Here is a 22546-nt window from a genome sequence, read left to right as displayed (position 1 = left end):
AGGGGAATGGAGCAAGAGATGCTCAGAGATCCAGGGAGCTGGGAAGAGCACTGTCCCAAGCTGGTTTCCAGACACAGCCCAGTCAGCCCACTTGCTCCCCAGATCTGTATAAACAGATTCAACAAATACTCCTGAGTATTTACTATGTACTATGCACCAGGCACTGTGATGGGTCTTCACATCTGTTGTTTAAAATAACAACAATCATGATGATGATGATGATGACAACGACAATGATGACATCAGCTGACATCTATGGAATACCTTCTCTGTGCCATATCCCAGGTTCTCAGTTTCCTCATCTCTGAAGTGGGGAGAAAGTCCCCACCTCTTAGACGGGCTGCATAAGTGACTGAATGTCTGGAAGATGCTTAGCACAGTGTCTGCATGTTGTAAGCCTTCAAGGGATCGCCATTTTTATTTTTATGAATATAGTGAGATTGTGTCAGCACAGGGTGCTGGAAACTGAAACCATAAGGGAAGCACAGCCCAGCCAGGTCTATGTGGGGCTGTCACTCTCGCCCCCTCCTGCCCTGATGCCCCTGGGCATCAGTGACCCCTGAACCTGTCCTGTCCGCAGGTTGGGTCTCCCTCCTCCCACGACATCTGCCGAGGAGAAGGTGGGCGGCTCGACCTCCATGGGAGAAGGGGTTTCAGCTCAGCCACAGGGAAGCCCCTGGCCGCTTGGAGACTTGGAAGGGAAAAGCCAAGATCAGACAGAGCCCCTTTCTCTGGCCTCGCCGCCAGGTTGTCAGAGGGACCTGGGACTTGCAGAATGCCTGGCTGGGCAGCCAGACATCCAGGCCCCGCCTGCCTGCTGGAGGAGGCTCCAGGGGGAGCAGCCGCCACCAAGGAGTGCTCTCCGCCTCAGGCGCCAGGAGATGAACTCGCCCACGGTTTTCTGGTCAAACCAGGAACCATGAAATGGGGCTGGAGGCCCAGCTGCGCTCACAGACAGCGGGACATGGCCTCCATCAATGGAGGACTCGGAAAACAGACGCGTGGCTCCAGGAAGGGGTCACTCATGCATGTCATGGCCTAGCCTCCAGTTCTCAGACCTGGGCAAAGGGGACAGCCAGGCTTCTGGGGAAAGTCCAGGACCAGCAATTAAGACACCTGGTCCCTAACCAAGCTTCCATTCTGTCTATACATCCCCTAGTCCTCTATCACCTGGACTACATAAACAGCTTCCTAGTGGGCCCCCCAGCATCTACTCTCACCCATGTATCACATCATATAGCCACCGGGACGGCTTTTCAAAGATACATGTCTGGTTACGTTGCTCCCCTTCATAAAGTCCTCAATGGCTCCCCAGTGCCCTTAGGATAAAGTCCAGCCTCCTTACCATGGCTTATACAGCCTTCCATGAAGCCCACTACTCAGGCCTTATTTTTCACATCCCTCTCTGTTCACTCCATTTGCACTGGACTTCCCTGAGTTTTTAAACACTAGTTTCAAACACATGAAATTGCTGATATTTGACCACGTTTGACCTGCAAAGCCTGTATGGTTTCAACTTAACTGCCTGCCCCTCGGGCATTTGCATGTGCTATTCCCTCTCCCTAGAACCCATTCCTCATTCCTCCCCATCACCTTCACCTAACTGTCCCTTTCTTCTCCCGCGGGTCTCAGCCCAAACGCCACTTCCTCAGGGAAGCCTTTCCTGATGTTCCCCGCAGCCTGTACTTCCCTCTGTAACACGCTTTGAGCTCGTTCTGACTCTTTGGTGTCCGTCTTTCCTGCTAGACTGCAAGCTCCACGAGGACAAGGATCACGTCTGTCTTGCTCACCCTTGTAGCCTGAACACCTGGCACAGGGCTGGCATACAGTAGGTGCTCAGTGCAGGCTCGCTGAGGGAACAGCTGCACGTGTGAATGAGTGGCTAAACTCCACCCCTGACCCGCTAGATGACCTTGGACAGTCCATCTCCTTTCTTTTTCTTTTTCTTTTTTTTTTTTTGAGGAAGATTAGCCCTGAGCTAACATCCGCTGCCAATCCTTCTCTTTTTGCTGAGGAAGACTGGCCCTGAGCTAACATCCGTGCCCATCTTCCTCTACTTTGTATGTGGGTCACCTACCACAGCATGGCTTAATAAGCGGTGCCATGTTGGCACCCGGGATCCGAACCGGTGAACCCTGGGCCGCCAAAGTGGAACGTACGCACTTAACCGATGCGCCACCGGGCCGGCCCCCGTCCATCTCCTTTAGACATCGGTTACTACATCTACAAAAATGGGTAATCATACCTACATCGAGAGATGTGCAAAGGAAGCAACATCAGGCACGTCAGTGTATTTGGCATGGTAGTGCTCCAAAATGCTGACAGGCCCTCCCCGGACCTGGCTGAAGCCACCAGTCTCCTTCCTGACCCATGGGCACTGCCAAGGGACGAACAGCTGGAAGAGAAATGCAGGGAGGAATCTGACTTTAAGAGTATTCCGCGCACCCACCACGCTGAGCTCAGCCTTCATGGACTTTGTATAACCCGGAGCAGGCGCTGGCCTTTTAGGGAACTTAGAAAGCCTGGATTTTTATAGCATTTCTGGCTGCACAGTTGGGGATGCCTAGAATTTCATAGCGATAGGGATCCAGAGCCCCTTTGAAACATCCTGGCCAATCTTGTCTTGAATATCTCCCATAACAGGAAGCTCACTACTCTCAAGATATCTTAGTTAATCCTCAAATAGCACTGACTATGAAATAGCTGGTGCTGAACCAAATTCTGCCTTCTTGGACCATCACCCTTCTGGCCCCTGTTCTCTCTTCTGGGACCTCTAAGACCAGGTTTGCTCGCCCTTCTATGCTGCAGCACTCAGAGATTCAGAGATGATCGCTCTCGCCTTCACATCTCCAAGTTCCGGTCTTTGAGCATCCTCTCGGGCACTTAGTCTCCATACCTGCCCAATGGGAACACCACTTGCTATATTTTCCTCCTCTCTGGGTGGGGTTGAGACAGGTAAGGAGAAAGCATTAGCATTTTTGCTCAGAGTGAGGATGCAGGAGCCCCAGACCTTCCTTACTACAGGCCTCAGAACCAGACGCTGGCATCAAAGCAGTGCACAGAAAAAGCTGCCTTCTGCTGGGTGAGTCAGGCTGAAAGCCTGTCTGCCCTGCCCAGCCTCTGGGGGAGATTGATGTCTGCACTGACGGATCACTCCAATGTATTAGGTAGATAAAGAAATTGATTATTTCATAAATCATTGTCTCCATGAAAAAAATCCCAATTTTTTAAAAAAGAAAATATTATAAATCTGTCCAGGCCCATGTGAGAAACAGTGTAGCCATTTCCGTTTATCGTCTGAGAGCCTCTTTGCTACAGTCCCAGAAAGAAAAGTCTCCAAAGCCACAGGCTTCCAGTCTAGAAGTTCCTTCCCAAACTCCACGAATGGCCGTGTCACGCCATGGGTGAGAGGGATTTACAAGGCAGCAAGAGGGATCTGAGTTAGCCAGAAGGAAGAACTTTCTCACCAAGGAGACACAATCGTATCCTTGGGAGACTTAAACATTGGGCACTAACCCCCGCCCCCAGCTTCTCCTTTCCTACTTACACATGCCCCCACGCCTTCTAGAAAAGCTAAGGTTCAGTTCTGCCAAGAGTCAGAGAACTGGCCAGTGAACCTGGAGTGGGGCTTGAGGATGCAGTGGGACAGCTCAGGAGGGAAAGAACTCTTGGAACAATGTAAGTGACAGAATGATTTAGGAGGAGCCAGGACAAAAAGGACAGTGAGAGGGAAGGGTGAAAGGGAAGAGATGTGGCTTCCCAGCTGCCTCTACTGTGTGACTTTTGGCTTGTCCCTTATCCTCTCTGAGCCTCATTACTCCTCCCCGGCATGCAGGAGAATGAGGAAGATCCAACTGCAGGGCTCTGGTCTGAACTGTGCCTACCTGAATGTTCAAGGACCATGCCTGTCACTGCAGGTCACCTACTGGGACCTACCACGAGGCCATTCAGATGCCACCAGGTCCAGGGATGTGGCTCCCTCCCCCAGGACCTCTGCAATCCCCTGCCTGTGTACACTGCAGTACACAGAGTGGGCGCGCCATAAGTGTTTGGCGAATCAGTGAGTCAGCCCAGAGTACATGTGAAAAAGACAGGAAATAAACACTAAATTACAAACAGCATAAAAATAGCCACATTTCCAAGGCAGATTTTTTCTGATTCTGCGAATCCAAGCAGAAGCAACCAACACCCCAACCCCCTCCTACTGAGATGTCTCAAGCCAGGGCCCCTGGAGCCCTACTTTGTAGACACCATAGCCCGCTTCCTCCCTGCCCGTTCCAGATCTTTCTATCTGCTGTATGACTTCAAGGTGCCATCTTGCCTCCTAAATCCTTGGAGCCCATTTACCTACACCTCACTCCTTATTCAGAGGCAAATGTCAGTTCCTCTGACTGTCATTCTAACGCTCTTGGCCTCCTATCCCCTTTGGCTTCTAGTCCAGTGTTCCAGCCACTGTCAGTACCCCAGTGAAGGACAAAAGCTCCCGCTTTCTCTGAGGCATGCTTAGGTCACTCACGGCATGACTTTCCTGTCTGGAAAGGAACATTGTCAACACCCAGCTTAATCACAAGGCTTCTCAGACACATCCAGGTGGTGGAGCACCTGGTACAGCCAGGGTTCTTTGGAGAATGCCACAAAGCCGTGACACATTTAGTTCCCATCCCCTGAACAAGGAGGAATTTTATTTACTAGCAGAAAATACGGCTCTATTATGGGTATGCAGGGCTCCACAACTCAGGGAAATACTTTTAAGAAATCGCATTTAGCAGGATAAAAATACATAACACAAGACTACTTACCAAACGCAATGTGAGAGATGACGCTGACAAGCTGAGCAAAGACACTTGGTATCAGGTGTGATATTTGACAATGGGATGTTCACTCGTTTTGTCATCTGCTACTGCTCCCTAGCAGACGAGCCGTACAAGGCACCAAAGGTTTAAGAACAATTTATATGGGGTGGGGAGGAGAAAATTCTATCCATTTGCTTCATTTTCTTTTACCGTGAATTTCTGGATTGGGTTGACCACAAATAATACTTCCCACCAGCCTACTGTGTACCTGCTAAACACCTCAGTTCGGTGCAAGAACACCAGAGTCCTAGAGGAATGGCATTGGGAAAAAGAATGCCTGTTTAGCAAGACCTTACAACAACCACATCACCCCTCCTAGAAGAGTCAGCGTGCAGACGGCGCCCACTTGCTACCCTGGGGGACCGGCTGCTCTCCATGGTGCTGAACGCAGAGGTTGGGGTGAATCTTAATCTCTGCCTCCCGCCAGACTCCACAGGGTGTATCATTATCTACGACCTTTTATAAACATAGATGAATCTGATTTGTATTTCTCCATAAATGTGAAAAAAGGTTTTACAGGTCTGTTTTGCCACATTGGAAAAATCTAGTCTCCTTCTTCCTCTTAAGACTGTAAATTCAAAGCTTCAAACATGTGCATGTCTATGTGTGTGTGCATGTGTGTGTGTGTGCACGTGTGTAACAGGAAAGTGGATGGGATTTTCTTAATAGACTGGGGGTCAGAGAGCCCATGTTTTCATCTGATTTTTCCCAAGGCTCACCAAGGGATGTAGCACAAGACATTTCCCCTTTTCGGTCCTCAGTATCCTAATCTGTAACAGAAAAGAGTGGAGACAGGTACTGTACTCCTGCAGCTCCAAGATTTGGGGTGCTTCCACTTGTGTTCTGGTTCTTCCATGGACTCAGAGACTGTCAAACAGGGTGAACTTGCCTGGCCTCCTCCAGCACAGAAAGATTCTCTGGATCCAGAGGAAGACACAGGCTCAACTCCTCTCACAAGAAGCCAGGGATTCAATCTCTCTGCTCAACTCCTCCCCTCCCCTCAGTCCCCATGGACCAGCCATAATTCAGCTAAACCTGGGAGTTCACCCATATTTTATTTACTGATTCCATGTTACGAGACAAGTAAAATAGACGGCTGTCACCTCTATTAAACTGGGCAGGAAAAATGGCCATGTAGGCAACAGGCTCTTTCTGCTCATAACGTGTCATCTGTTTCCTTGGGGAGGGAAGAAAGAGAGTAGAGGGTCTGGTCCTGTAGTGTTCAAGAGGGGAAGCTCACGGCTCCACTGCAAACCTATCCTACCCTCACTCTCAGTGACACTAATACTGTAGACAGATCAGTCCAGAAAGTCAGAAAATTGGAACCACTCCTTGAGACCTCAGTTTCCCCACTGATCCAAAGGAAAGTCACTGTATTCACTCATCAGGCTTGAAATAAAGAATGGCCGTTGAGCCCCAATTTGGGAAGCCTGTGCTCGAGAAGCAAATCTCCAATTGGTTGTCTCTTACAAGTACACAAACACACACATATGCACACATTCACAGTCCCCAGACCCTGGTGTGGATAATGTTTATGTCCCCAGGGCTAAATGACCCAGGTTGACTGTCTATACAGCTTGAATCTCCAGGCTTACTGTCAACACCTCGCTTTACACAAAGCTGTCATGTAGACCCGTTGTCTGCACATCCTAGCAGGATCCAGTGATGTAGTGAAGACAGGAAAAGAGGAGGCTTGACCTATGACTGACAGCAGTGCAAGCGGCACAGCTACAGTTCCGCCTGGCAGGTGTCCTGAGTGACCAGCTTATGAAGGACGGAGCAGCGGAAGTTCTCTTCCTTGGTTCAGCTCCCAGAGGGAGCAGCAGAGATGCTGAGAAGCAAGTGGGAATGAGAGACAGGTGAGGTCAGGAAAGGCAAGGGGATCATGGTCTCTTCTTCAGTCTCTTATTGAAGGAGACAGCTTGTGTCTCTCTCAAGAGGGGAATCATCATGACACAGACCAGACAATGGATGTAAAGACCAATCTTAGGCCTGGGAAAGACGGGCTCACTCCCCTAAATACTCCGCTCTGCCCAATAGACTTCATGGCAAAGGTCTTGGCACAGAAGGTGCTGAATGATGTATCATAAGAATACCATGGACATCATTAAGACGTTGATGTCACTGAAGAATCTAACAAGGTCTTTCACGGAATCCCTCTTGACAAAATGGAAAAAGTGTTGAACTGAATGACAGGGCGGTTAGGTGGACTTATACTCAAATGACTATATTCTTCAACTCATTCATTTATTCAACAAACAGCTATTAATCACCTACTATGTGCCATGCATTGCACTAGATGCACTGGATAAAGTGGTGAATAAGCCAGTGACAGTCCATCTTGTACAGTGCTTATCTCTACAGTAATGAAGAATTACAATAAGTGCGATAACAAGGGAAGTACAGAGTGCCTTGGGGACTCATAGAAGGAGAGAGGAGTCAAGAGGGCTTCCTGGAGGAAAAGACATATTTGCTGAGACCTGAAGGATGACTAGAAGTTAGCCAGAAAGAATAGCAAGAGCAGAGGCCCAGAGTGTGAGGGAGGGGACAGTGCCTTCTGGGGACTTGGATGTTCCATACAGGGGAGCAGAGAGCGTGTGTGAAGCAAGGAGAGACAGCGCATGAGTCTGGAGATGCCAACCACGGCAGGTTGCAAAGGGCCTGAAAGCGTGAGGGAGCCAGTGGGATTCTGAAGCTGGTTAAAGCATAAGGTAGCAGATCCAAGACCAGTGAATAAAGCTGACAGTCTCTGACATTTGTCACTTGCTGCCTAATGTGATGATGGCAGACATAGCTGAAGTGAGGGAAGCCATGTTCATCCCAGGCTCAGATGGCAGAAAGCATGCCAGACAACAGAAAGGGAGCCACAAAATCTTCGTTGTCCAGAGCAGTGGTTTCCTACTCCAACCACACTGTAAGCTAATCACCACTTCACCCTCCCACAGACCCCCGGAGAGAGGCCGAGGGGAAGAGGCTGCAACTCAGGCCTACCTCCCGAGACAGGCTTCAGTGGTCCAGCAACAGAGAGCAAGAATAAATGCCTGAAGTTTCAATGATAGGATTTACCAGGAATAAATGACAGGTCCTGCCTTTAGGCTCAAAAAATCAACTGCCAGAGAGAGGATGAGAGAAGTTCCAGATCTGCAGCAATGCCTGTAGGAAAGACCTCGTGATCTCAGGAGACCACCAGCTCAGCACAAATCAACGGAGTGAAATGGCTGCTGGGAAGGCTGAAATAATCTAGGGTCGTATAACTAGACGCCAAAGCTGAGATCTGAGGAGGTGACGTGTTTATTGGTTTCAACACATAAGCAGTACTGTCGTTAGCTCTTGACATGGTGCAGGAAGATTTGAGCATCTTTAATCTGGATATATCTCCATACAGCTGCATTATGGGACAGGGAGCAAACCCAAACCAGAAACAGTCAGCAGGACGATCATAATAGTAAGACTAACGGATAACATTTATTGAGTGCTTACCATGGCTGTGGTCTAAACAATTTATGTGCACTAATATAAAAACCCCGTGAGGTAGTTACTATCATTATTACTGTTATTTTAAGAGTGAAGAATTTGCCCAAGATCACACAGGTGGGCAATGATGGAGGCAGCCTTCAAACTCAGGCTGCTGGATTCTAGAACCTGTGAGCTTATCCACAATGCTAGGCTGCTGCAACGTATTGAGAGCTTCCTTTGTGCCAAGCATGTTCATTCTCACACTGGTCCCAGGAGGTCAAAGCTATTCTTATCCCCATTGCACAGGTGAGGAAATCTAGGCTTAGAGAAGATGAGTGACATACCCCAAGTGACATAGTTGGAGGGAGGGAATGACAGCGTAAACACAGACAGATTCTAGAACTTACACTCTCAACATCCAGGTTCTATCGTCTTTCCCAGAACTGCAGGGAGACAAATTTTAGGGGAAATTTTGCAACAAAGACTGGAGTGGGCCAAAATATTTGCAATGAGGATCAAAGCAGGGTCAGAAAGTGGTGAGGTTCCTGTTACAGGTGGTATTCGGAGACTAGATACCCACCCACTAGGGGGTCCTCCAGTGCCTTAGAACAGTGGTTCTCTAAGTGTAGTCCCAGATGAGCAGCATCAACATTATCTGAGAACCTGTTAAAAAGGCAAATTCTCAGGCCTCCCTCCAGACCCACGGGATCAGAAGCCCTGGGCGTGGGGTCCAGCGATCTGTATTTTAATAAGCGCTCTATGCTGATGTTTGAGAACCAGAGGCCTAGAATGACCCCTGGGGTTCTCTCCAGCCTGGATTCTGTGATTCTTCACCATCGACAGGAAATGTGATGCCTGGAGCCCTGGGACGTCCTCAGCTCCCTGCTCCTGCTTTTCCGCCCAATTGGGCAGGCCTTTTGGAATAGCATATTTCAGCTCTGCAAAGCAGATGCAGAAAGGCTTGGCAGAAGTCTCCTTCGTTCCCATATTTAAAGAGCTCATCCCTGCAGTTGTTTTGAGAACTCTGTAAACCTCCTTCCATCGGCAGCCTATCCGCATTAGTCCCCTTAATAGCGCAAGACTTAATTGTCTCCTATGGATTGGAACCCTCTTCAGACAAACTGGAATCTCAGCTCCTTCTCACTCCTTTCTTCCCCTCTGCCTTCCTTAACCACCATGCAGCATGGCACCAAAGGATCTGGAGTGGAAGCTGCCACTCCCCCCGGATCTCACTCCATCTCATTATCTCCGATCTGTATGATCCCCACGGGGACTCTCTCCTCTCTCTCTTTTGCTGTGGCCTCATTACCCGGTGTCTCCCAGCAGAGCCAGCAGTGTCTATCCCCCAGGGCCCAGCCTCCAGCCACAGACCTTCTCTGGGTCACACTGGCCTGCCCAGGAAGCAAGACTGGACTCCTCAACTAAGAAGGGCTCATGGGGACTTCCTGGACCAATCCCTCAAGAGCACCCCATAACCAGGATCTTGCCAGCTCTGCATACAGGCAAAATGCACATCAATTAAAACATTGCAAATGTAGAAATGTAGGAAAGAACCAGCATGCCATGGGCTGCAGGTGTGTGATAAAAAACAGGCCAGGAGGAGTCTAGGAGCTGACATACAGGAGCATCCCAGGGAGGGCACCTCTCTCACTCCCTTGCCCGGTGGGTAATTGTCACTGGCTGGTGGATCCATCCATTCCACAGTGCGGCACATGGGTATGTGCGTAATGGGCAAATGCCACCTATTGAGTTGCATGGAGTACTGAGCACAAGGCAGAGGGTACAAGAGAAGCAGACAGTCTCAGAGCTCACAGTCTGATGGCAGAAACACAGCCGCATCCTTGGGCAATCCTTTTTCTCCTAACATTTATTAAGCATCGGGCACCATGCAAGAGCTTTATCTATAGTACTCTATCTCCTTTAATCCTCACACTAACCCTATGAAGATGATACTATAAGGTTCAACCCCATGAAATTTTTATAGGTCAAAAACAGATGAATATGGTTTAACCGAATATTAACATTTCTATCCTCTAGATGGGGAAATAGAGGCCCAGAGTGAAGTGACTTGCCCAAGGTCACACAGCAAGTACATGTTAGACTCACACTCAAACTCAGATCCACCACATTTCATCAAACCCAAGATACACCATTACATTTTGAGATGCCAAGAAAGAAAACATTCTGCAAGTAAACTCAGACGTGACATGAGACACAGAACCGATTTTAGAGATGTGAAAATGTGGTGGGGAATCCATCTTACAATCAATGAAATATATTATTCGACTCCAAAAAAAATTCACACTGCCTCTTGGTGGTGATGGGGGAGAGGCGGTCTTAGGCATCTTTGGGCAGCAAGTTGTCCACCTGGAGAGGCATGAGACACGTCACTAGAGAAAGCCTTAGACACACTCACGAACATAACTGCAGCTAAGGTCAAAGGTATAAAGGTCAAAGGTCACAGGAAGCAAGAACCACGACAAGAGAAAGCGAGCTTTGGGGAGACGGGAGTGCCAGGCTAGAGCAGGAGGTAGGGCGGACTCTGGAGGCAATTACAAAGGAAACAGAACCAGGCAAGGTGAGGCAGACGCTCTGGGGCACCTTCTCTGGCCAGGTCACTAGGGAGACACAGACACAGGGCCCCAAAGTGTCCTCAAGGATGTCTTCAAGGACAGCCCGGTGGCTGCCAGGGGGACATGTAGGCTGGAGTCCCCAGAGCAGAGGGATTCCTGTGGGTGGACTGGACACACCTAAGGAGAGTCCATTCTTTAGTTCAGGCTTGGATTACAGACTTGGGCAGAGTCCAGAAGCCGCGACAAGGTGGGGTGCCATCAATGTAAGGATGGGCGTTGGCAGAAGGGGTGGGAAAGACCATCCATCCCTTCCCTCTAGAGGAAGCATATCTGCCACACGGTTCATCGGCAAGGACTGTCTGACTCTGAAAACCAGCGCTGGGTGGGTTAAATGTCGCAGAGCCCACAAGCCATCCCCCATAGCAGGTCAGACAGCCCAGCCCAGGGATGCTCCGCTCAGCACCCAGAACCATGGCGGTGGGGGCACTGCACTGACACCTGTGAAAATCGTTGCCTTCCATCTTCCATCTACACAGACAGCTCAAAGCACAGGATCTGGAGTCAGGCTGATGGGAGTCCTTATCCTGCCTTAACCACTCACTGGCCGTGCAATCCAGGGCAAGTGACTTCACCAAGCTGAGTTTCGTCTGCAAAATGGGGATAATGCCTGCAGGGTGGTGAAGGCTAAATAAGAAGATTTTCAAAAATGCAACAGCTACATTTATTGAGCACTTACTATTCACCCACACCACTAGTCTTATGTGGAAGGCATTCACACAGGGCCGGCAGCTAACGGGTGCTCAATAAATTGAGGCTGGTGTACTGTTGTTATGTTGTTTAATTATTTTGATTTTGCTCCAGACCAGGTGGGGTCCCAGGCAGGAGCCTGGCAGCCACCTCGACACAAGCACACTGCCCCCTGCTGCTGCTGCTGGAGAATCAGCACCTCAGAGAACAGCTAGTCCAGCCAACAAACCCATTGCCCGCCTGCACCAGGTCCTCGACCCACCCGTCCCCACCACAAAGCCTCAGGGGGACAAGCCAGAGCCTGCTGGGGGCTGGCTCCGGAGGAAGGGTCCCGCCCCCGGAGCTTCAGTGCTCTCTGTTGCCAGGCAGGGCCTGGGGAGCTCCCGGCTCCTCTCTGTGGCTGCCCAGCCAAGTGGAGCATCAGCTCTCTCTGTTCCCCGTGGAGGGTCCTGGGCAAGCGAGGAGGGGCTCAGGCTGAAGCTGCAGGAGGCAGGGGCAGCTGTCTGTGACAGGATGGAGGAAGCCTGGCCTCAGCCGAGCAGAAACAGTCCCAGGTGTTGAATACAACCAGGTCTCCCCCTAAAAGAGCACCCAAGCAGCCTGCAGCCTCCCCAGCATATGGCCTTGCACCTCTCCCCAGAGGAGGGGCTGTTCTGGCACCCACAGGGGCATCGGAGCATCCTCCCCCAGGCAAGGGGCTCTGTTTCCTGGGAGGGGGACACAGAGTGCCCATGGGAACACAGGGACTCAGGGACCCCATAAAGGAGCCTACAGGCAGCCAAGCAGCCTTGCCTTCCTGAAGGGGTGGGTGATGAAGAGCTGCCCCTCAGAACCCTCTCAAAATAGCACAGTGGGCTGCACTTCCGAAGTCAGCTGTCATGCCCAAGGCAGGGGGACGCAAGTGACCTTGGAAGGACCTGGTTGGGACATGGTGCCTGGCTCCCCCTGCCTAAACCAGCTCTAAAAACCCCAGATCATCCTGACGTCAAAAGACTGCTTAGCGCAGTGCGCGAGGCAGGCATCAAGAAGAAATTAAACTCCCGCTCGCTGGAGAAGGGGGGACGCCCAGGCTGACAGGAGCAGCTGGGCTGGAAAGTGGAGGCAGAAATTCCTCAAGTTAATGCTTTTGAAGGCCCCTCGGGCCACTCCCAGGTCTTGTCTGAAGCTATTTACTTCCAGGGGGGAAAACCCTATTGATCTTCATTCAGCTCCTGTCTGCTCCTACACAGCCACGATGTTTCAGCACATCACCAGTCACTGCGAGAAATTTCTCATTGTTTTACACACAGTGGCTCCCAAACTCAGGAGACAAACGTTCAGGACCCCGTTTGGGTGAACTGACGGAGGAGACACAGATGGGGCTGGTTTGGGGACTCTGGGGGAGGGGACTTCACTCCCCTGGGACAGACGGTGTTGCCCCTGCCCCCCTCCCCCACCAGTCCAGGCTCAGGGTCCCACAGCTCCCTTCTGCTCTGTCTGCAGATGCTCACAGAGTCCAGAGCCTGCCCGTCCCTCCCACCCCAACACACACACACACCTGCTTTGTGTCTCTGCAGTCATTTGGCTCTGAACCTCCCCACCGGCTGGCGAGAGGTCCCCACCAGTCACCCCAACTGCTGCCACCACTGTCTGCTTCCCTTTTCAAATTCCAGGCTGGCCCTCGATCCGACAGCATGCAAGTAACACGAGGGACGATCTAACCATGAAACCCACAGTGGCACTGACAATCCCCATCCGTCCACACTGAAGGGAACTTTGAAACCACAGAATATCCCTAACCCTCAAGGCCAACCCAACAGTTTACAGATGGGGAAACTGAGGCTCGAGGTTGGGGGAAGAATACGATTTGACCAAGGTAGTCCGGTCAGCGGGGGGAAGACAGAGCAGAAACCCAGGCCCCGGGCTCCCAGCCCAGGGCCCCTCCTCCTCAGCTTCTAAGTCACGTAACCAGGAAATCCAGGTCCCCATATGAGGTCACTGAAGCCCATCTGGCTGAGAGGACCCATGCGTTAAACTGCTTTCCATGAGTTAAGAGCAGGATCCATCTGAACAATAATAACGATGACAACAGTAATAATAAAATCCTGAACAATATGCCTTGAGAACCTTCAACGAGCAATGCTTGATAATCACAAGCAGAATACATCTTCCGCATATTCATAGAAAATAATCAATGATCATTTTTTTCCCGCAGACTACAATCCAATTACTCTCTCTCCCTCGCTCTCTCCCTTACTCTCCTTTGTTACTTGCAAACCATCCAGGCAATCAATGCCTTGACCTCTCCCTCTGATAGACACAATTACAAAAAGACAGAGCAATGCAATTCATCTATTCAAGACGGATTGTTTGAACACTCTGTCACACTGCTGAGCTATCCATCTCCCTGTCTAAGAGGAAATTTCAGCCCCCAAAAGAGGCACAAAGAGAGGGGGCGGGTATGCTCTTCCACAGCCCAGAGAGCCCCTTGCGCACCTGCAGGAAAACGCTCTCCGGGGCTGGTGCTCGATGACGCCTGCCCACTGGAGAAGGATTCGATTCGGCTCCAAGCGCAGCTGGCTCAGGAACCAGAAGCAACCAGCACACTCTGGAGCCCAATTTCTGGGGCCTCAATTTCTGCAGCCCCAGCTAGAGTCCTGAGATCCCAGGGGTGGCGAGGGGTGGGAAAAGGGAGACAGCATCAGGCCCAGCCAAGGCGGTGGGTGTGTTTGCGTTTCAGCATGAGACTCTCTCTCTCTCTTTCTCTCTCTTTCGGGGTGCCACGGCCACTGTAGCCCCTGACTCCAGCGGAGGCTCCAGCCTAGACTCAGAAGGACAGAAGTTCAGCTCCCTAAGGAGCTCCAGAGAAGCCCAGGGGTCTCAGAGCCTTCCCAGACTCCATCCAAGCTGGCATAGCTCCTGCGGTCACGTTTGGCATCGGCACAGCACCCCGGTCCGTGGGCTGGGACTCAAATGGGGCAGGGCTCTCAGATATAAATGGCCTGGGCCGACACGCTAATTAATCCTGGGGCTTAATACGAAGAAGATTAGAAGAGAGGAGGGCTTTGCCATCCTTAATTGCATTATTACATGCTGAACCCAAGAAAGGGCAGGCAGGCTTGGCGCTTCCCCTCCAGGCAGTGAGAAGCACCCCCAGTCCAAGACAATCTCATAGTAAGAGGGGGCAGGTCAGGATACAGCACACTGCCCCTCCTCAGCTCATCCTTCTGGGGCTCCCCTCACCTGTTCCTATCTTCCTGGGCCCCCAAAGACCTCCACCCCTGAGGCTAGGCTGGGAGCATGCCCATCCCATCCCGGCGGAGGAAGGACCACAGAAGGAGGACCTGCAAGGCATGGGAACAGGACCTTTTGGGTCCCCCCGCCCTCTTTTCCCCCAAGGGTACTTCACCATGCAGGCCCCGCAAAAAACAGAGGGAAGGAAGGAGGGAATAAAGGAAGTGCTGGCCCACTACCCAGAGGTCACCTGCCCCTGGAATGGTAGGACTAGACGCTGGGACAGGCAAAGGCGCAGATACAGAAGGTATTTTGGCATGCCGCGAGCAGCCTGGGCTGCAAAGGGTTAAGCCTGGCCGTGAGGGCTGTCCCTGGAGTCCCATGCCTGGACTCCATTGCCTCCGGGCGTCCACCTGCCAGAGTCCTGAGCATGGGCTGAAAGACCCTAGCTTGGGCAGAGCTGAGGACTGTGCTCTGCCCCCATCAAGATGTCGAGTTCAAAAGGGTCTGGGATCCAGGAGAGAGCCACGGAGGAGACAGATGCCTCCCGATTCCTGACCGCCTCCTAGGAAAACCTCAAGTACGGAAACCAAGCCCTGGTTCCCTGCACCCCCTCACGCCTCTCGCAGCCCAGGGTCCGCGCCTGGAGAAGAACCACAGGGAAGGAAGGTGGCCCTGGCTCAGCAGAGCTCTGCCCGCCTTGTGCCAGACGCTGGCGGCGGCGCCTCGCGAACCCAGGCGGCCCAGGTCTCCGGCCTGGCGGCGGGCGCAGGGCCTGCGCGGCGGTGGCTCCCGCAGAGTCAGGCCGGGCCCAACCCTGGCGGTCGCAGGCCTGGGACGCGCACGGCCCCTCGCACAGCCCAGAGCGCTGCCGACAGGGTGCCTGGGGCGGCCACAACAAAGTTAAAGCCCCAAGTAAGAGTCTCCAGCGAGAAGAGACGCGGAGACGCCAGAGCCCCAGAAAGCCGCGCGCAGCCCAGCCAGCCGCCGCCAGCTGCGGAGGGATTTCGGCGAACTTTAAAAACACTCGCATCCCTCTGGCCGCCTTCGCTCGCTGCATCGGGCGGGCTTCGTCGCTCCCTAACCCGCCCTGCGCTGCCCCAGGAGAGGGAGAGGTCTCGGCCGAGAGGGACAGCTGGAACGACAGCGGGGGGCTGCCCCTCCCCTGCCCCACGCCACGGGGCCGAATGGGCGGCCAGCGGGAGAGGAGACAGGCTACCCCCGTCATGCGAAGCTGTACACTGCGTCCCCGCCGCGGCGCTGGAGCCATGCCCCAAGCGGGGGCGAGGGGCCCGCGGGGAGCGAGGAGCAAAGAGAAGTTGGCGCCTTCCCCAGGGTTCCCGCTCCGCAGAGAAGCCGGGTCCCAGAACTCCGTCTCCCGCCGGTCGTGCTGGCAGTCGCCGGGAAACGCTCCCGCGACTCGGGTTGGCGCTGGAACGCTTCGCCACACTCCACCAGGTCTGGCCTCCCAGGAGCGCGCCAAGGGCCCCTCGCCCTCGCCCGCCGCCGCCCGGCTGCCTCCTCCCAAATAAGTAAGGCCCGTGACCCCGGCTTTGGAACTTTGTCCTCACTGGGACGAGCTCCTGGTGGTCACCCTGCCTCGACAGCCCAGAGAGGTTGGGAAAATCTCTTGGGATGGCGTTCAGAGGCCCCCCATTCCCATCCCCGCCCGGGCGCACGGAGACCCCCGGCTCCGGGGAGCCCTTACCGATCCGGATGACGTGGGGCATCCCGCGTGAGTCCGGGATCCAGAAGGTGCACACGAGGAGCCCGGCCCAGTATTCCCAAACCAGACTCCGGAGGCGCCGCCAGGGAGCGGTCATCGTTGGGCGCCGCCGAGCGTGCCCGGGGCGCGGCCGTGGCGGGCTCCCTGGGGCGGCAGCTCTAGGCGCGGGCGCGCAGCAGCCCCCAAGGCGCCGCCTGGCCCAGCTGCCCGGCTCCCGAGCGCCGCTGCGAGTGGGGGGCGCCCCGCGGCGCCGCGCACATCTTACTGGGGGGCCGCCCCGCCGGCGCCCGCCCCGCCCGGCTGCCGCCCACGGGCCGCCCGCTAGTGAGGCTCCTGGGCTCCGCCCGGGCTCCGCTCGGACTCGGCTCCGGCTCGCGTCGGCTACACTCCCGCGCGGGCTCCCACCTGCCCCGGCTGCGGGGCGCTGGCGGGCGGGCTGCACGCGTCTCCGGCCGCTCCTCCTCCAGCCGCCGCCGATGCTATCGCCCGGGCTCGCACAAAGCCCCGGAGTGGAGTTGCACGCGCGCACACTCTCCCTCCCAGCCCCCTCCCCCGCGCCCTGCCTCCCGCCTCCCGCGCCGCCCGCCGCCCGCGCTCCCTCCGCGCACTCCCCCGCGCACACACACTTCACACTCACACCCGCCGAGGCGTACACTCGCGCGCTCACACCTGCGCAGGGGGCGGGGAAGGGGCCCCTGGACCCGGTTTGGGGGGACGCCCGGAGAAGGAGGACTCTTCTCGCTTCCCAGACGTCCCCATCCGCCCTGCCACCCCCAGTCCCTTCAACTGCGAGGGCGCGGAGCCTGGGAGCCAGGCGTGGAGCACGAGAGCTGGCACCGCGCGCTGGGAGACGGCGGCAGCCTAGCGGCCCGACCAGCTGGAGGAGACGCGCCCGCCTGGAGCGAGGGGACCCGGAGCCCTCCGTCTGCGGAGTCTCGCCTTCCAGCTCCCGCGCGGCAGGCGCTGGCTGGACGGCAGCGGGAGGAGACTGACCCGCGGGAGCCGGTTTCCCTCCCTAACCCCATCTCTCCTGGAAGCAGAGTTGGGACTGGGGCTCGGGGGAGACAGAATTCGAAGAGAATTGTCCACGCTGGGCTAGGGGAGCTGCAGGGGTTGGTAGGGGTGGAAGGAGCCCAGGCCAGACCCTCTGCTGTGGAAGGCAGGACTTGACCGTGCACTGCAACTGGAGGGGCTTCGGGGGGGAGACGGCTAAATCCTTAGATTCAAAGGGGCGTCTGAGATGCACCCGCGTGTTTCCCATCCCTCTTCTCCAACTATGCGGGAGGAGCTGGCTCCTCTCTCCATTCCTCCTAAGAAAGAATAAAAAGGAACTGTAATTTTCCGTGGGATGGAGTAGAAGCCAGTGGGGAGCAAGTTAGAAAGGGTTAAAAAGAAAAAACCACCTTGTTTATTAGCAATAATAAATTTTTTTTTCAAGAGGCGCTGGGTGTCGAGGGAAGAGAAGGGCTGTGGAGCGAGTCTGGAGCAGGAGGCTGCGAATCACGCAGTTAGGCGAGTTTAATGACCTTTTTGACAGAGACAAAGCGGTGCCGATACAGTAGATAAATAAAGGGATCTGTCACCGGCCAGCGGCTAGGCTGTGTGTGAATTTATTTTTCTCATTTAAATAATTTGATCTATTCCATCATTCCCAATCTCTCCCATTTGCCAGCTGTCTGGTAAGAGCATGGCCCCCAACATCTGAAAAGCAAATCTTTAATTTTCCTACAAATAGACTATGAGTCGAGCTCTATCCAGCCTGTTAATTTCCCGGTCTTTTCTTTCCCTCCCTGTCACGGCATAGGGGACTGTGCATTGTGTGGGGATGTGAGTATTGCAGTGTGGCCAATCCTGCCAATTAGGAGGGAACTCCCTCCCACCTGAAGTGGGGGCGACCCTGGCTGTGGGAGGAGGAAAGATTCCCAGGGCTCTCCTCCTGAGAAAGGAAAGACGTATGCCAGTCTTGAGGCCGTCCTCGAAGATCCACCAGCACCGGGAGGTTACCGGCTGGCTGGCTGTCTTTGCCAGACTTGGGCCTTCCTCATCCTTGAGCCGGAGCGGCTGGTTTCCCAAGCAGCCACTGGAAAATGTTGCCCAAGGGACCAGAGGGAAGGACATGCAGAGCCAGAGAAGCAGCAGCTGCCACCTCTTGATAAAGAGTAACGGGCCCCAGTGACATCAGCAAGGAGGAAGCACAGGAGAGGGGAGCCGAAGGCCCCACCCTCCAGGATAAAGCTGGGGAGCCTGTTCCTTCAAGACTGGACACCCCATCCCCATCCCCTATAAGCTTCCACAGTTGGTTTAGTTGCTCCAAGGAACCAAAAAGTCCCGGCTGTTCTATAAGGAAGAAAATTCCAGTGCCCTGATGGGGAAATGGAAAGGAAATTGGCAGCACATGAACTCAAGGCCAAGGATGCAGGGCTCAAAGGCATCACCGACAGTGCCCAGTGATGGCTGGGATCGGGGACAGGGGAAGAGCCTGGAGGCTGATTCTGTTTTGGTTACCCTGAAGACAGCCTCTGGCCACGAGAGGGGCAGGGTGCAGGGGACAAATGGCCTGGCAGGGAAGCTGAAGAAGCAGAAGGGTAGAGGTGTGATTCCAGGAAATGGGCAGATCTGCACCCCAGACCAGAACCCTGGGAAAGGCCAGTGGGAGGGACGGGTGATGGGCGGGGAGCAGGAGGAGGAGGAGCAGCCCTCAAGAAAGCTGTGAAAGAGAGAGTGGTCCTAGGGTGAAGGCAGAGGGAGAACCTGAGGCCCCCTCGCGGCCCCCAGGGAAGCAGGCAGGCTGGGCCTCTCTCCTGCCGCATCCCAGAGTGGGCGGGAGTTAGCCAGCGCTGCAGAGAGAGGCTGTCCCCTGCTGCCACGTTGGCTGCGGTGGGAAACAGCCTCCAGCTGCAGAGGCTGTGGGGCTCGGCCACTGGGCCTGGCAGCCCAGCGGGAACCCTGGGGTCAGAGGGAAGCCAGCCGCCTTCAGCCCAGGACTGGACCCTATTCTGGACCTAGCTGCAAAGCATTCTGTAACACAGGGGTCCTCCCAAACCCACAGCAGCCTGATGCCTCCCGGTCTGGGGGAGGCGGGGGGGGGGGGGGGGCGGGGGGGGAACGCATTACAACAACAAAAACAACAGCAATGGTAACAACAGCCACTAGTATTCATTACGTGTTTTCTATGTTCCAGACAGCGTGCTCGCTACCTTACATGCATCACTTCCTCCAACCCTCTCCACAGCCCGCTGTGCTAGGATCCGTGTGATTCTGCCATCTTACAGACGGATACTCTGAGCCTCGGCAAGGTTAAGAGGTCCAAAGTCACACAGCTGCTACCTTCCCCCTTCCCCCTTCCTCTCTCCCTCCGTCCCTCCCTCCCTCCCTTCCTTCCTCCCTTCTTTCCTCTGATACTCATTGGTCGTCACTGTTTGCCACACACTGTTTGTGAGGAGCCAGGATCTGCATGCAGGCCCATCTGACTCCTAAGCTTGCAGGCTTGACCCTTGTCCCATCCTGCCTGGGTTGAGCAGGGGACAGGCTCAGCACCTCTGCTAGACGCCCACTGTGGCTTCTGGCTGTTTGTAGACGGGCTAAGAGTAGAGTAGGATTTGAGCCCTTGGCTAGAGCGAAGTGGGGAGCTCCACCAGACCCAACTCATGAGGACAAAACTGCTCCCCTCTGCCTGTCATCGTCATGCGCCTCTCCAGGCTGCCCCACCACTGGCAGGCACCAGGGCTGGCACCGTCTCGAGCTGCATCTCCAGGGACTGGGAGCCGCCAATCCTGGCTTTTCGAATTGTTGGTAAACAAGTCTACCCACCAGCCAGGCCGCGGCTCCCCCACGAGGCAGCCAGCTCCGGATTTACGAGGCCTCCAAACCTCATTCAGACTAATGCAGCTTTTCATTCCAAAATAAAAGGGCCGCTGTCTGAGAGGAGGAGTGCTCCCGCATTTCATTAGCATCCCTGAACGCGCTGGCCGAGCTGGCCCAAGCCGCCGCCAGCAAGATTCATGTCTCCCCCAGCTCGCGGGTGGGGGCTCGGGGTAGAGAGAAACCCTAGGCTGCCGGCCCCCTCCCCATCCCCTCTCTGGCTTCTGCAAGGGCGGGCGGGGGCCCCAGCGGCGGCCAAGCGGGCTCATTTGGACGAGTCCCCTTGTGTGTGTGTTTTGTTTAGACCGATCCACTCCAGCTCTCAATCCCCCCACAATCACGGTGAGTGATGAGGCCCTGGGCTCGAGTTACCGAGATTCATGATCTCGGCTTCCCTGGGAAACCACCGAGCACACGCGTGTGGCTGCTGAGTGCAGATTCCTAGGACTCGAGTGCCCTCTCTCTGCCGAAGCCTGCCTACCTTCATCTCCCTTCAGGCTGCCCGGCGGGCAGCCTGCCGGCGGTGACTGGATGCTGAAGCTGGGGGCTCCGGCCACTCCCCGAAGGGTCCCACAACTGGCGTGCACGTGGCGGCGACGCAGCTCTCCGGGTGCCTTGGTGAGAATGGTGGGGTGGGGCCGTCTCGCCCCCATCTCACCCTGGAGGGGACCAGGACTGGAAGGAGGCAGCCGCCAGCCCACTCTTTACTCAACAGCATTCTCTCCACAGCAAAGTTCGAGCGAACCACAAAGGCCAAACCTCAGCTCGGCTCTTGGCAGGACACTGCGACCTGCCTCGGGGCCCAGGGACAGAGACCTTTTCATCTGCCTGGGGCCTTTGTCCCTCATCCCTGTCCCAAGAAGGAAAAAGCATTGCAGCTGCCAGCTGCCACCGGAGCAAGCGACACGCCCAGCGAAGGTTGCATCACCTTAGATTTTTGTCAACAGTCAAGCAAGTTCATTCCCACGGAAGTCAATTCCTGTGTTTATTGTCAGCTTAACCCGCTGCTGCGAGTTATTTCTCAGCAGTGAGGGAGACAGGTAGACAAGCCACCAGAGATATGTTATTGTACTGACATCTGCGTTTCAATAGCTCGGGTGCAGTTCTGGTGGAGGAGTAAATGGTACACGGCAGCCCTGTTTGTATCTATACATAATGGAACAGCCCCTGATGGTCTGCAAGCCGATGGGGTTCTGCTGCCGTCGGGGAGGGGCGGAGGGGAAACTATCCCCAGGAAACCATCACCTCCGGGCCCCCGGGTCCCGGCAGCAGGTCGGCTTTCCCCAGTAACCAGGAGAGAGGACCAGAGTCCCTCCCTCACTCATTCAAGTCATGCAGTCATTCCCCGATTAATTTATTGATGCAATCAGTCGTTCATTCATCACATTCATTTGTTCATAGGATCCTCCACCCAGTCATTCACTCGTTCATTTTTTCATTTACTCAAGTCCCTAACCCATTCATCCACTTGTCCGTTTATTCTGTCATTCCCTAATTAATTGATTCATCCAATCACTCAACAGTTCACTGGACATTCATTAATTCAACCATTTCTTCACTCTGTGTGTGATTATCTGCTCACTCCCTCACTCATTCATTCACTCACATGCATCTACTCACTCACTGATGCGTTTACTTAGTCCTCTACTCTTTTATTCACTCCCTCGGTTGTCCACTCCTTCGTTCATGTATTCAGTCCTTTGCTCAATCACCCCCTTGCTCGTGACTCACTCATTCATTCACTGTCATTCACACACCGCATCCCCACCAGACTGAGGAGACACCTGCCTGCGGCTCCTGTCCTCAGCCACGTGTCAGGCTGAGCCTCAGACACCAGCCTACTCTGTGGTACAGCCCAGGGAGCCCCAGCAATGCACTGAGCTCCCCAGTCAGCCACCCAGGTGTCCTTGCTCCATCAGAGCCCCCCGCTCTCATAGCCTTCACTTTATCACGAAATTCAGCCAGCATCCTTGACCCTGGAGATGGTCCGGGCATTTGACTTCCTAGCAAAGACCCAGAGCCCAGGTCTGATGATGGATGTAATCTTAGAGATGCCACATGATGCCACCACACTGAGCCAGGAGCCACACTGACTTGCATTCATGTGATCTCTTTGT

General features: G+C 54.4%; 2 protein-coding genes across 5 annotated transcripts in view; one reads left to right on the top strand and one right to left on the bottom strand.

The window, feature by feature from the left end:
- GRIK3 (glutamate ionotropic receptor kainate type subunit 3) overlaps positions 1 to 16814 on the bottom strand; it is a 215776-nt gene extending 198962 nt beyond the window's left edge. For 2 of the 4 annotated variants that reach the window (XM_070594339.1, XM_070594350.1), the window contains exon 1: positions 16551 to 16814. In XM_070594339.1, the coding sequence (XP_070450440.1) occupies positions 16551 to 16665 (115 nt within the window). In that variant the 5' untranslated portion in view covers positions 16666 to 16814. Of the gene's footprint in view, positions 1 to 2245; positions 2355 to 16550 lie in introns of those variants that run through there. The other 2 variants (XM_070594328.1, XM_070594317.1) reach the window with 2 other exon arrangements.
- LOC139078904 (uncharacterized) overlaps positions 1 to 18157 on the top strand; it is a 91374-nt gene extending 73217 nt beyond the window's left edge. The window contains exons 5-6 of the mRNA XM_070591157.1: positions 15412 to 16374; positions 17346 to 18157. Of these exons, the coding sequence (XP_070447258.1) occupies positions 15412 to 16374 (963 nt within the window). The 3' untranslated portion in view covers positions 17346 to 18157. The remainder of the gene's footprint in view (positions 1 to 15411; positions 16375 to 17345) is intronic.
- Positions 18158 to 22546: the final 4389 nt, after the last annotated feature.

This window comes from Equus przewalskii, chromosome 2, assembly GCF_037783145.1.
Source record: "Equus przewalskii isolate Varuska chromosome 2, EquPr2, whole genome shotgun sequence".
NCBI lineage: Eukaryota > Metazoa > Chordata > Mammalia > Perissodactyla > Equidae > Equus > Equus przewalskii.
The sequence above is the reverse complement of the archived record's forward strand: the minus strand, read 5'-3'. Positions and strand labels throughout refer to the sequence as shown.